This window comes from Macaca mulatta, chromosome 2, assembly GCF_049350105.2.
Source record: "Macaca mulatta isolate MMU2019108-1 chromosome 2, T2T-MMU8v2.0, whole genome shotgun sequence".
In the NCBI taxonomy this organism is placed as follows: Eukaryota; Metazoa; Chordata; class Mammalia; order Primates; family Cercopithecidae; genus Macaca; species Macaca mulatta.
Window position 1 is genome coordinate 129,959,439 of NC_133407.1, and position 15,279 is coordinate 129,974,717.

General features: G+C 48.3%; 1 protein-coding gene across 5 annotated transcripts in view; it reads right to left on the reverse strand.

Moving 5' to 3' along the window:
* The window catches only part of LRIG1 (leucine rich repeats and immunoglobulin like domains 1), a 126,623-nt gene that overhangs the window by 34,061 nt on the left and 77,283 nt on the right, over positions 1–15,279 (reverse strand). For all 5 annotated transcript variants that reach the window (XM_077993307.1, XM_077993306.1, XM_077993304.1 and 2 more), the window contains 4 exons: positions 9,115–9,252; positions 6,874–7,017; positions 4,845–4,988; positions 2,157–2,300 (listed from right to left, as the gene is read on the reverse strand). In XM_077993307.1, the coding sequence (XP_077849433.1) occupies positions 2,157–2,300; positions 4,845–4,855 (155 nt within the window). In that variant the 5' untranslated portion in view covers positions 4,856–4,988; positions 6,874–7,017; positions 9,115–9,252. The remainder of the gene's footprint in view (positions 1–2,156; positions 2,301–4,844; positions 4,989–6,873; positions 7,018–9,114; positions 9,253–15,279) is intronic.

Sequence of the window (15,279 nt, forward strand, 5' to 3'; positions counted from 1 at the left end):
GACGACCACACCTGTGCCTCACGCCTTAGTGGGGCAACTCCCCCAGGACAGGAGCCTCCTGCTCAGGCCTCCCTGCCCCCATCCACGTGGTCCTCAGAGCATGATCCCCTACTGCAGGTGGTAAAACCATAGGCTTTGTCCGAGCCTCAGAATCAAAGCTTCCTCCCAGCACTCCTGCACCTCTGGGTTGGTTACATGACATTACTGGTCATCTATCGTTGAAAAATGAAAAATTGGGGCCGAGGCAGGAAGATGGAAAATAAACTCTGAGAAGATTAATGAGTTTTTAAAGGCAGCTGGGAGCAGCATTCTTTCCCTCCTGGACAAATAAGTCAGGGTGTCTGTCAGTTGCATAGACCTGGCAGGAGATCAAAATTATATCCTCACCTGCAATTAAAGAATGTAGCTTAAAGGAGGGGTGGGAAACACGCTGGGAAGCAATCCCAAATCTGGCTCTGAGGTTACCTGGATATGGTGCTAACCGCTAGGACTGCTCAAGCGCACTTCTGTGATCTCTGCTGCCCCTTCTAGAGGGCACAGAAGAGGGCTTCACGCCTTCCACCAGCCAGAGGGGGGATCCCGCACCCCGCAGAAGACAGCATGCCTTCCCTGGGGCCGCAATATGCTGGTGAGTCAGAGGACAGCTCCTCACTTTAAGAACTGAACTGGCTCAGACTTTGGGGACTTAAAAGACCTCTCTTGTTTCCCACAGCTCCCAGCTCTGACCAACAAAACCAGGAACTCCCTGTTGGGGTCACAGCTTGACTACAGAGCCTGAAAGGAGCCATCCAGCACGACATGGAATGTACAGCTACAGGCCCTGAAGCATAGGAAGCTGAACCCAAAGGGTTAACACTCACAGAATCCAAGAAAAGTTAGGAAAGAGGCAGGACCACTGTGTTTTGCATTAGATAATGATGGAGTCACCAAAATATAAACTCCAGGTCTGTGTGTGTGTGTGTGTGTGTGTGTGTGTGTGTCTGTGTGTGTGTGTGTGTGTGTGTGTGTGTGTGTGTGTCAGAGGTAGGGGAGGGGAGGAAGAGGAGGGAAGGAAGGACAGGGAGAGAGAGGAGAACACAGAAGACCAGACACAAACACCAGATGCAAGAATCCACATCAGATTCACACATCCCCTTGAGTGTGTTTGGTGAGGTCAAGAGAGACAAGACAGACTGAGGCCTGGCTCTCTTAACAATCATTCACTTCAGTGGGTGAGTCTTTTTCAAACAGCCAAGCCTAGAAAAAGGAGAAAAAAACAAAAAAGAAAACCCACCCAAGTCTTGCGAAAAATCAAGAAACCTAGTGGACTAAACTGGAGCATATAAAATGGAAAGAACAGTGAAAACACAAACTATCTATTTGTGAAGATGTTCTGTGAGTCCTTAGGAATGCTGCGTTCACTGTCCAATAACCCCACCCTGACATGATAGGGTGGCCAGGGCCACTGCCCCTCGCTACACAGGGGAGAGTCTGTCACTACTCATCTCAGAACTTTGGGCAAGACAAGCTCAGTTCTCAGTCTCAACTTGGGAGCCCTGTCTGGAAATCTCCAAAAGGAGTCCACGCATCTCTGAATCAAGCACACACACATGACTGCACGGGAGCCTCTGCCAGCAGGCCACTGCGGTGCAAATGGGGCCAAGAGCCTGGGCAACTCGTCTACAGGAAGGAAGGTGGTGACTCCGAGGACACAAATTCATCCACAGTCAGGATGCCACCGTCTCTGTTTAAGCCCAAATGATCCCCTCACTGAAGAACCGCATGCTATTTGGTGCGGCCATTAACACATAGCCACTCTCAAAATGGCTCCTGTGAGCGCTCTGCTGGAGCTGCCCTTCCCTAGGAACTCTCCACCCCTGGAACTGTCTCCAAACCCAACAGAGTCTTGGAGGCCAAGGCTCCCTGCAGGGACCTAGATGCTATTCCCGGAGCCCCCTGCTAATCTAAATGCAGAGGAAGTGAAGGGGAGATAAGCGATGTGGGCTCAAATCGCTGAGGCTCCTACTCTGGGCCTGGCTGGTTTGGGGACAGGGTTACTGGCCTCCCTGTCTCTGAGTCCTCCCCAAGGCCGCTGTGTGGTGGAATGAACCAGGCCTAGCACTTTCACCTCCAAGCAGTGTCTAAAAACTGCCCAGCCCAGAGCCGAGGACACTTACAACTCATGCAGCTTCTGGCAGAAGCTCCAGCCCTTGCGGTGAATGCGGGCGATGGAATTGTTGCTGAGGTGGAGCTGATGCAGGGCCGTGAGGCCGTAGAGCGAGCCGCTGTTCACTTCTACCAGGCTGTTGTATTCCAGGTGCCTGCAACGACAGCCATGCACAGGATGAAGACAAGCTTTCACTCCTTCACTGGACAGACAGCAAATGAGTAGCTATGCTGTATCTGACCCTGCAGTCCCACGAAAGCTAGAACAGTGCACGAGACGACTGTGGAGTCTACTCGCACACATGTGCATGTGAGGAGGGGCTGGGAGAAGACAGGCAAATCTACATGGATGATAGCACATGCCAAGGCCAACTCAGAGTGTTCACAGGGCAAGAAGGAGCTTCCTAGAAGTGACTTTTTTGGCCGAGTAAAAGTGAACCAGGACCGGGTGTGGTGGCTCATGCCTGTAATCCCAGTACTTGGGGAGGCCAAAGCGGGAGGATCGCTTGAGCTCGGGAGTTCGAGACCAGTGCAGGCAATATAGCGAAACCCCACCTCTACCAGAAACAAAACAAAAAATGACCCAGGCCAACAAACTGGCAAACGACTTCCAGGCCAGGGCAAAGCCCATTAAAGGAATAGAAAGGAGAATAGGAGGAGGCTCTTATTATCACCCTCATCTCACCCATGAGGAACGTGCTGCTGAGAGAAGCCAGGTAACCTAAGACTTTACACAGCTTAGCCAGTAGGGAAGGGGCCAGAAATAATTCAAGCCCAGGTCTGGTTACCAACGGCTGGACTCTGTGCCACTGTGCTAGGAGACCCGCTTTAGCTCTGGCGTCAGACTATCTGGATTTAAATCCTAATTTTGCAGCTTGCTGGCTGAATAAACCTGCACATCTATAACATGAAGATATCTAAGAGCACTGACTCCATGGGGTCACTACAAGAAGGGAACAAGGGGACATCGGGTTTCAGGGCAGCGCTGGGCCTGAGCGCTCAGGCCCACTGTGTAAGTGTGCTAGCACCCTGCTTCCCCACACAGCATGTGCTAGGAAAGACAGCGCAAGCCCAGGTGACCGCCTCTTCAACAGAAGACCATAACTCGAATTTTGCTGCGTGTTCAATATTACACAAGGGCTTTGGGCAACTAAGTTTTGCTTTTTTCCATATTTCTTTCTGCTACTGCTCAAAAGGTAAGCACTTAATGTATAAATAACCTCCAAGACAACTCAATTTATATAAATTTGTTCAACATAAAAACCAATGGTAGGTGCTAACCCCATTTTCCTCTGAGAATTCTCTTTTAACTTCAGTCCACTCAGCACATGACCACCTTGGACTTCCAAGTCCAAAATGACATGCTGAAGGAGATCAAGCGAAATGTTTTTGAATACGTAAAACAAAGGCTGGAGAATGAGTAGAGCAAGAAGTCCAGCAGCAGAAACATCCTCACTGTTCACAGGGCACGGAGGGCTGGTCATGCAGAGACACCGATCAGAGTGACACAGCACAACACGTGGATGGACCTGGGCCTAGTTGGTTTCCATTGCCAAGAAAACCAGTAAAGGGCATACAAGTCATGATATAATTTGCCCAGACTGGAAGGGAGAAGGGGCGGTCATAAGCAAGTTAAATCATTGACTCTAAAGCAGGAAATCGCAAGTGGGTAAGTAAAGACAGTGGTGTCAGTATATTAACTTGGAAGGAACAACCAGCAAAGCTAAAAACAGAAAAACGAGAAAGAGAAAGGCTTAGAAGTGCCTGCCTCTTAGGAGAGGAACTGGGGTGAAGAGAGAATGAGGGGGAGGCGGCGGGGGAGGCTGGGGTGGGCAGTGACAGCTTTTCTTTACTATCTAACTATACAGATGAATTACTTTTGATTAAAAATAAATTTTAATGTTTAAAAATGCTTTTAACGTTTAAAAAGCCTTTTCTGTATGCTGCCCTCCTGTTTCACGTCACTGTGCAGGCAAGCCTGTTGTGCTGTTGTACACATCTGGCTGAAGAGACTGCTCCCTTGATAAAAGTTGAACATCTGCACCCAGTGTCTTGATTAGCTCACAAGACAGAAATAAATCTCCTAGGATGAGCGCTACATTTTTGGCCCACCTGCACCTCAAGAAAGACTGTCAAACCCAGAAGGGGAGAGAAGGAACTTCCTGTGGTGTGGGAGTAGAGAGGATGTGAGGAGGGGTCTGTTCCGCAGTCCCACGTTCACCGAGGAAGCAGGGGCGGGGGCAGTGGATGCAGGCTGAGGGGAGCAGGCCTGGCAGAATGGCCCGTAACTCCACCTCCATCAACCAACTGATCTGAGTCAATCCGCTGAAACTTCCCCCAAGTGGATTTCAGTGGATTTTCTGATCTGCTAGGAAAATACCCTCAGATTTGGCCCCGTCCCAAGACACTGAGTTGGGCCCAGGTGAAGATGCAAAGGGAAGGGGGCTGGGTCCGGCTGAAATCTTGAAGAATCCTTCAGGAGAAAGGGACTGGGCACTGGTGCCCCACTCCATGCCCAGTGCACAGCTGAACGCTGGTGTGGGCATGCACGTGCACACACACACACACATAGACCACAACACACAGTAATGCTGGTGTGGGCGCGCATGTGCACATACACACACACACCACACCCCACACCCCACACTCCACACCACACAGCAATCCTTAGCAATGCCAGGACCCCGGTCTGCGCTTACAGCACATGCATCTTGGACAGTCCCCAGAAGGCCCCGTCCGTCAGTTTGCTGATGTTGTTTCGCTGAAGCTTCAGCACCTCCAAGCTGTTGAGCCCCTGGAAGGTGAGGCCCTCTATCAGCCGAATCCGATTCCGATTGAGGTCCCTAAAGAGATGAAGCCAGCAGGGTCAGAGTGTCCTATGTGCATATGCCACCCACAACCATTCCCAGGCAGTCCTGGCTAAGTTTCCAAGCCAGAGGAGAAACCCCAGTGCAGGGATCCCTGGGAAGCCAGGACGTATAGGGGAGCCCACCATGTGTCTCGGCTGCCACGCAGGCACTGACGCCACCACTTGATCACAGCTAGTGCAGGAAAGAGGGGTGAGTGAGGCCCCGCTCTCCACAGTCAGCTCCGAGGCTGGGCCCGTAGCTGCACGGAAGCGAGCGCGTGTGTGCTCACGTCTCCTCCCCCAGTAGCACCACTGCCATTTGTGACTCTGCAGTGAGGACGTGGGTATGACTCAAGGGGTGAATGTCTTACGTGAGGTATCTCTGAGCTTGGCAACAGAAATCCACACCACATGCCTCAACCCAGGAAAAACCAAACCACTAGGTATCAAATGACAACACCACTTTCCACTGGAGGCATTTCATAGCATCTCCACTATAGAGAGAAGTGACTGCACATGGGGGCGGGGGGGAGATGGGGGAGAGACATCCCACAAGTCATATACACTTGGCTTCTAGCCCCAGTATGACAAAGCCTCAGTTCACCAAAAGATGTCAGGAATCTCGGTGGGCCATTAGCAGCCCTGCGGGAAGGGGAGACAGAGCAGCCAGAAAGCCCTTGGTTTTCCCCAAATATTTCTGCAGTGTCTCATGATGCTGCTCCACACAAACCTTCTCAGGAATCACTGAGACCTTCTCCACAGACTGAAAAGGGCAAAGTCTAGGACTCCCCACCCAGGGGAGGTAAAACCCAGGCAGGTTGAGAGCCAGGCACACCCCATCTTGCCGCCAACCTGGCCCTCGGCAATTACTTTGTTTTGTTGAAACAAAATTTCCAAAACTGTCTTATTTTCCTGAAACACACTCTTCTGCTAAACAGAGGGTACAGAGAAAAAAAAAAGGGAAAAAGTCCTTCATCAGGCTCTGGTTAACAGAGCTTTTCTTGAATCTAAAACTCTGCCTTCTAGAAGGGTACTCAGCCTTCCATCAGTAAACTAAACAATTAAATTGTTCAAAAAAATAATAAATCAGCTGGGTATGGTGGCTCACACCTGTCATCCCAGCACTTTGGGAGGCCAAGGCAGGTGGATCACGAGGTCAGGAGATCAAGACCATCCTGGCTAACACGGTGAAACCCCATCTCTACTAAAAATACAAAAAAATTAGCCGGGCGAGGTGGCTGGCGCCTGTAGTCCCAGCTACTCGGGAGGCTGAGGCAGGAGAACGACGTGAACCCGGGAGGCGGAGCTTGCAGTGAGCTGAGATCACGCCACTGCACTCCAGCCTGGGGGACAGAATGAGACTCTGTATCAAAATAAAGAAATAAAGAAATAATAAATCAACTACCTTGTTAGATTTAACAAATGAAAACAAAGGCCTGTCTTTTGCTTACTAACTCTGGCTACACTAACTTCCTCTCAAACTGTTCGAGAAGTGTAGGACACCACCATGTCCAAGGTACAGATTTTATGGGTATCTTTAAAAAATACAGAAAAACATCTAAGATAAATAAGAACCCAAACCCATGCAGCCTCAGCATTAGCCAGCATCAGCTAGGCAGCAGGATTCCTGATTCCATTTTGGAAAACATGAGGGAAGACAAGCAAACTCAGTGGATCTCTTTCTCAGCAAGCTGAGGCAGCCACAGCACCAGACCCAGCTCTGAATTTGCTTTTATGAGGTGCTGCCATTAATGGTAATTTACAGAGAGCTTTACCAAAGGGAGCAAGGAAAGGGTGGCGTTTGGTACGAGGTCCTTGGGGAAATTTGGCCTCCATAAAGTTTGGCTAGCCTTAATTAAAGTGTAGTTTTCTATACTCACAGTTGTGTCAGCCTGGGTAGCTTGAACGCTCTTACAGGAAGCTGGGTGATCCTGTTTTTGCTCAGGCGAAGAGTTAGCAGTGACCGTGACAGACCATCAAATGCCCCCAACTCCAGGGTGCCAATCCGATTGCCCGCCAGGTTGCTGGAATGATTCAGGAAAGAAAATGCGGTGGTTGGTCAAGGGCCTTCCTCATTTCATTACAGACACCAGACCTCTCTGGGTCTGAGTTGGGAAGATTAGTTAAGACACCAGCGGGACAGGTTTCCAATGAGAGGTTTATCAGCCACAGGCTCTGGATGGGGAGCTAGAGCGATGCAGGTGTTAGGACTGTGCACCTAAGCCCCGAGGGCAAGGCCGGTTTAGCTGAAAACACACTGTCCTTGAAGCTGCTGGGCCACCCCAAGAGGGTGGGAGTGAAATTCAAACACCTCCACGTCCACTGACACACCAGCCCTGCATCAGGAGCCACCTGCAGGACTCTTCTCACTACCCAGTGCCCAAGGTTGATGTGAAAAGTCCTAGAAAGCAGAAAATCGATCGAAAGGCAAGGTCAGTGTCGATTTAGTAATTTAGGGAAATAGCCTTTAATTTTGAAATGGGTCTTGCTATATAAATTACATAACACACTATAAACACAAACTAATTCATTTCTGTAATTTTAAATGCCTCAAACAAACACTCTAGCGCAGAGACCTGTGCAGAATCCCTTCAGAAAACAAGCAATACATCATGGTACCTACATTTACAGTGTGATTAAGTCAGGGCACCTCCTGTGACAACAGAGAAAGGCAGACACTGCTTCTCAAAAGGCACAGAAGTCTGCAGCTCAGATCTGTGCATCTTGCTGTATGCAAATTATATCAAGCAATAGAAAAGAAAAGAAAGTACAAGGAGGAACAATATGGCATTCCTGTGAGAAGTGGTCTCCAACACCTCTCCTCTGTCTTCCCCAAACAAATGCTGCTTTTTCTGGCCTAAGTGAAAAGGAGAAAGACCAGAGAGGGTTTTCTACCACAGAGGGTGGAAGGGAGCAAGGCACTTTTTGTCTCTCCAGCAGGCAGTGGCCTAGCACAGGGCACAAAAGGATTCTTTGCAAATAGGCCTGAACTGTTTGTTCTCAACACCCCAGATTAAAGAACAGCCTGTGTGATGAAGATATATGACCCAATAGCTGCCAAAATAGAAAGTCCCTCCCGCTTTCGTGCAGGGAGAGGTCAAGGCAACTAAGTGTAGCAGTTATGGTTTCTTTGTCCCAAGCAAAGTGATGTCACATGGACATCTTTTGAGGGCCCACACTGGAGGCTTCACAAAAGCCAACGCCTCCTGTTCCCAACTCTGGCGCCCTGATGCAGGCTAAGAAAGAAATCACTCCTCTCCTTGCAGTCTTTACTTGGAAAATCCATGTGCCAAACCTCACCCTCCCTGAAAAGATAGGTCACAATGACCCCTAAACTAGCCTTGCAAATGATTTCCAAAGTTAATTCTGGAACAGTAATGATACAGGGAATAAAAACTCACCTGGAATTAGAAAACATCTCTTTAGCCTGGGGTTGCAGTTTCTTTCCCAGAGTAACACTTTTCCTACCAACAAGTAGTTGATTAAGTAGGTTTTAACTTTTTTTCCTTTTTCCTTCCTGTCTACCATCCATTGTGTGTGAGATGGGACATTAAAATGGGTAAAAGAGAAACAGATAAACCTAAAAGGTGCTGAAAACCCACAGAATAGAGTAACTTCCCTCCCCCAAATAAACCCAAAGACTTGTTTTACAGTGCATGACACTAGAAAGATAAGCACTGATAAGCTAAGCCTTGTCAAACAGGCTTCCAATGTGAATCCTCTAACCATCCTCCCTGAATCTCCTCTGGAAGGATTTCTGAGAGGCAGCCAAGGAAATGGGAAAGAAAGCAGGCTCTGTGGTCAAGATCGACTTGTACCTGAGTCCTAGACTCTCATCTTGGAGTGTTGAGTCCCCTGGACAGGCTAAGTAACCTCTTCCTGCCTCTGTCCCTTGTCTGTCTGTAATGTCAGGATAATGCTGCAGATCTGGATGTGCTCTATGCACCGGCCCCGCCCCTGCCCTGCTCAGGGAAGGTCCGCACCATCCCCACTGACTTGGCCCAGCCATGGCTGAGAAGGGAAGGAAGCATCCCTCCTGTGTCCAGAACTGGGTGCCGGTAAAGGTGTTAGCTGGCTGGACACAGAGGGCCAGCCACAGGTAGCTGAACAAAGGCACTTACAGCTCCTTTATAGGCGGTCCATGTGGAAAGCAGGTGTTCCGCACTTCCGTGATGTTGTTCGAACTCAGATCCAACACTTCCAAGGAAAGGTAGGCCTTTAGCTGGCTCCCCTCCACGCTGCGAATCTTATTGTGCTGCCTGAAACACACCAAGGGAGGTGACTTGAGCATCTCTTTTTGCAAAGTAACTACAAGAAACTAGTATTCCTGTTCCCCCCACCACTGCAATATAACTATAATGCAGTGACACTCTTAAAAATGAGATCTCCTATTTCTTTTCCCATCGAGTTATTACCTGCTGGCCAGGTGCTAGAAGAATATCAGGTTTTTAATCTGGGACAAGTTTGTCAAAGTTGTATCCCTAGGGTTCTCTCTCCAAGGGCAACAACACAGCAGTGACACCGAACACCACGTGAGACCAGCATGACCTGACCAGAATCCATGGATGCACTCACCATAAAGGATGTGCCGTGTGCAGCCAGATAGCTCCAGTCCAACTCTCACCCATCACCTTCAGACCTAGTCCAGCCTCATAACTTACAAGAGCCATAGGCACCACAGCCCAGAGTTCACTTTAATCCAGTTTAACACTTCATTTACACACCTCACATTTTACCAACACCTACCATATACCAGACACAGAGGATTTAAACAAAAAAAAAAAAAAAAAAAAGATTATGACAAAATCCTGACAATCTAAAATGGGAAAGAGGAGCTCACTGCTGGGTCTAATTGAAATCGAGTCCCCTGAACCTCCTGACTCTACCATTAATATTAAGCACTGTGCCTCCGTTTTCTCATTTGGAAGATGGGGCCACAACTCATCACTTCAGGGATAGGGACGATCCAGCCTAAAACCACATACAGCATGTGGCAAATGTGAAGGTAAATGTTTAGTGGTCACCACCTCCCAAGAGAGGAATGTTCCACTGTAACTTGTGTGTGGTGTTTTTTCTTTTTTGTTTTTGAGACAGAGTCTCACTCTGTCGCCAGGCTGGAGTGCAGTGGCGCCATCTTGGCTCACCGCAATCTCCACCTCCCACGTTCAAGCGATTCTTCTGCCTCAGCCTGCCGGGTAGCTGGGATTACAGGCACGCACCACCACACCCAGCTACATTTTTAAATTTTTTTTTAGTAGAGATGGGGTTTCACCATGTTGGCCAGGATGGTCTCGATCTCCCGACCTCGTGATCCACCCACCTTGGCCTCCCAAAATGTTGGGATTACAGGCGTGAGCCACCACAGCTGGCCTGCGTGCACTTTTAATCTACTTTCTGTCAAACTCACAATATAAAAAAGCAACAGTTATTAGTCAAGAGAAAGACAAATGCTAGCCAAGGCTAGAGGTAGCTAACTGCCCCGTTGTGGGTTTGGCGCTGCCCGGCAGAGTTAAACCACTGCAGCCCTCACTTCAATATTAGACACTTAGGAATCTGCTGGGTGGTGGCGTTGGGCCTCTAGGTTCCAGGCACTCACACTCGAGCCAGTTCTGAGTAAACAGTGTCAGCATCTCCGGCCAATCAAAGCATTCTTGAACGCAACACAAGTAAGCCAGGCGTCGCTTACCAAGTGGCATCTCCTTTAAACAAACACTTGACCAAATCGGTTCCAACAGGCATAAACAAGGACCTCTTTCCCAGAAGCTCTGGGGCTTCTCATGGACTCCTTTGTTTTTTTTCACGAGTCTCCCAGGCCCTGAACTCAAAAGTCCATTTCCAAGGGTGCAACTCTGCACACAGAACCTCCCCGGCATGACAGTCCCTTCCTCTCCCCTCTGGCCCCCAAAGCCACTTCCTTTGAATTCTTTATTAAGTTATTTAATAAAGATAGTCTCTTCAGTTTTCTGATTCCAAAGGAAAAAAGAAAAGAAAACCTTTATTATGTAAAGTACGGGAAGAAAAAGAACAAGAAATAAAGGCGACACAGCTGAATCTTATCCAGGAACTGTGAATACGGTATCAGGGAGCCAGGAAAAGGGTCCGTGCTGGACAGAAGGGCCAGGCGCCACCAGCCCAGAAGGGCACAAAGAGGGGGTGAAGCCTTACATTGCGAAGCCGTGGGACAGCTGCAGGCCCAACATCTCTCCCACGCCAGTTTTGTCCTCTCCCTCACCTCCTCCTCTGTCTCCTCAGGCTTTGTCTGTGGTCTGGTACCTTTTGCTTCTTTCTTGTCAGTCTTTTCATTCACTGAATCAAACACAGTCCAAGCCTCACTCTGCATAAAGGACCCTGTGCAGAAGACAAGTCTCTTTCACCCCCTGGGAAAGTTCCCCACTTGGCAGAAGAGGCAGCCGTGGAGATGGGAGACAAGGGTGTATGGGAGTGAGGGCCGCAGCGACAGGGTCTGTGAGAGGAGCAAGGGAGTGTTCAGCTCTGCCTGGCACAAGGTGCCGGGGCGAGTGTCTGAGGGTAGGAAGCTGAGGCCAGGAGGAGACAGGTTGGGGGAAGCCAGGAGCTTGGATCAGATTGCAGAGCCGGTAGGGTGGGCAGGACCACAACAGCAAATGCCTCGCAGGCCAAGCTAACAAGTTGGGAATGGATGCCACGTGGGCCAGAAGAGAGATGGCGGCAATACAGAGACAGGCACAAGAGACCCTCTGATTAGGTCCTGCCCACCCTACCGGCTCCACCCTCTGATCCAAGCTGCTGACCTCTCCCCACCCGTCTCCTCCCAACCTCAGCATCCTACCTTGAGATACCTGCCCTGGTGGGGGCTGGAGATGACAACTGGGGGCATCAATAATGATTCAAAATGTTCTAGTTTGGAAATGCAAGATAACCATGCTCATGGGCTACTGACTAGACCTTCCATCCTTGCCCACTTACAGTCTATTCCCAACCCAGCAGCCAGAGGGATCTGTTAAAAAAAAGTCACTTCAGGCATCCCATGGAATAGGAGAAAACATGTGCAAATCACATCTCTGATAAGGGGCTAATATCCAGATATAAAGAACCCCTACAACTCAATGACAAAAAACAACCAATCTGATTTTTAAAATGAGCCAAGAATTGAATAGACATTGTTCCAAAGAAAACACACAAATGGCCAACAAGCGCATGAGAAGATGATCAACATCACTATTCAGTAGGGAAATACAAATCACAACCACAATGAGAAGTCACCTCACACCCACTAGGATGGCTACTATTAAAACAAACAAACAAAAAAACAAACAGAAAATAACAAGTGTGGGTGAGGATGTGGAGAGAGTGAAACCCTGTATGCCAGTGGTAGAAATGTAAAACGGTGATGCACCTGCAGAAGAAGACAGTATGCAGATTCCTCAAAAAATTAAACAGAGGAGCACCATATGATCCCACAATTCCACTTCTGTGTATCAAAAGAACTGAAAGCAGACCTCAAAGAGACATACATATCTTTATGTTAATAGAAGCATTACTCACCACAGCCAAAGGTGGAACAGCCCAAATGTCCATCAATGTTGTATATACATGCAATGAGATATTACTCAGCCTTAAAAAGAAAAGAAATTCTAACACATGCTACTCAATGGATGAGCATTGAGGACATGATACCAAGTGAAAGATGCCTGTCACAAAAAGACAAATGCTGTATGATTCCACTTATGTGAGGTAGCTAGAGTAGTCAGATTCATTGAAACAGAAAGTAGAATGGTGGTTTCCAGGGACCGGGGAGACTGCAGAAGGAAGATCTGTTGTTTAATGGTGTATTAGTCGATTTTCATGCTGCTGATAAAGACATACCTGAGACTGGGCAATTTATGAAAGAAAGAGGTTTAATTGGACTCACAGTTCCACATGGCTGGGGAGGCCGCATAATCATGACAGAAGGCAAAGAGGAGCAAGTATGTCTTACATGGATGGCAGCAGGCAAAAAAAAAGAGCTTGTGCAGGAAAACTTCTGATTTTAAAACCATCAGATCTTATGAGACTCATTCACTATCATAAGAACAGTGCAGGAAAGACCTGCCCCCATAACTCAATCACCTCCCACTGGGTCCCTCCCATGACACACAGGAATTGTGGGAGTCACAATTCAAAATGAGATTTGGGTGGGAACACAGCCAAACCATATCATTCTGCCCCTGGCCCCTCCTAAATCTCACGTCCTCACATTTCAAAACCGATCATGCCTTCCCAACAGTCCCCCAAAGTCTTGAAACTCATTTCAGAATTAACTCAAAAGTCCACAGTCCAAAGTCTTGTCTGAGACAAGGCAAGTCCCTCTGCCTATGAACCTGTAAAATCAAAAGCAATCTAGTTACTTCACAAATACAATGGGGGTACCAGTAATGGGTAAATATAGCCATTCCAACTGGGAGAAATTGACCAAAACAAAGGGGCTACAGGTCCCATGCAAGTCCGAAATCCAGCAGGGCAGTCATGTCTCACATCCAGATCACACTGATCCAAGACGTGGGTTCCCATGGTCTTGGGGAAGATCCAGCCCTGCAGCTTTGCAGGGTACAGCCTCCCTCCCAGCTGCTTTCACAGACTGGCATCGAGTGTCTGAGGCTTTTCCAGGTACCCGGTGCAAACTGTCAGTGGATCTACCATTTGGGGGTCTGGAGGACAGTGACCCTCTTCTCACAGCTTCCCCAGGCAGTGCGCCAGTAGGGACTCTGTATGGGGGCTCCCATACTGCCCTAGCAGAGGTTCTTCATGAGGGCCACACCACATTTCCCTTCCACACTGCCCTAGCAGAGGTTCTTCATGAGGGCCCCACCCCTGCAGCAAACTTCTACCTGGGCATCCAGGCATTCCATACATGCTCTGAAATCTAAGCAGAGGTTACCAAACCTCAATTCTTGACTTCTGCACACCTGCAGGCTCAGCACCATATGGAAGCTGCCAAGGCTTGGGGCTTCCAGCCTCTGAAGCCATGGTCTGTGCTCTATGTTGGCCCCTTTCAGCCATGGCTGGAGCAGCTGGAACACAGAGCACCATGTCCCTAGGCTGCACACAACACAGGGACCCTGGGCCTGCCCCATGAAACTACTTTTTCCTCCTAGGCCTCCGGATCTGTGATGGGAGAGGCTGCTGCAAACATCTCTGACATGCCCTGGAGACATATTCCCCATTGTCTTGGTGATTAACATTCAGCTCCTCGTTACTTATGCAAATTTCTGCAGCCAGCTTGAATTTCTCCTCAGAAAATGGAATTTTCTTTTCTATTGCATTGTCAGGCTGCAAATTTTCCAAACTTTTAAGTCCTGTTTCCCTTTTGAAACGAATGCCTTTAACAGCACCCAACTTACATCTTTAATGCTTTACTGCTTAGAAATTATTCCATCAGATACCCTAAATCATCTCTCTCGAGTTCAAAGTTCCACAAATCTCTGGGGCAGGGGCAAAATGCTGCCAATCTCTTTGCTAAAGCATAACAAGAGTCACCTTTGCTCTAGTTCCCAACAATTCCTCATTTCCATCTGAGACCACCTCAGTCTGGACATTATTGTTCATTATCACTATCAGCATTCTTATCAAAGCCATTCAACAAGTCTCTAGGAAGCTCCAAACTTTCCCACATTTTCGCGTCTTCTTCTGAGCCCTCCAAAGTCCTCCAACCTCTGCCTGTTACCCAGTTGCAAAGTCGCTTCCACATTTTCAGGTATGTTTTCGGCAATGCCCCACTCTACCGGTACCAATTTACTGTATTTGTTTGTTTTCATGCTGCTGATAAAGACACAAAGACTGGGCAATCTACAAAAGAAAGAGATTTAATTGGACTCACAGTTCCACATGGCTAGAAGGGCCTCACAGTCATGGTGGAAGGCGAGGAGGAACAACTCACATCTTACATGGATGGCAGCAGGCAAAAACAGAGTTTGTGTAGGGAAACTCCCGTTTTTAAAACCATCAGATCTCGTGAGACTCATTCACTATTATGAGAACAGCACAGGAAGGACCGTCCCTCATAATTCAATCAATTACACTGGCTCCCTCCCATGACACATGGGAATTGTGGGAGCTACAATTCAAGATGAGATCTGGGTAGAGACACAGCCAAACCATACCAAATGGGTATGCGGTTTTAGTTGTGCAAGATGGTAAAAAGTTCTGGAGGCTGGTCGCACAACATAAATGCATTTAACATCACTGAACTCTACATTTTAAAAAATACTTCAGATGGTAACTTTTATGTTATGTGTATTTTACCACAATTTACAATTAAAACAAGGCCA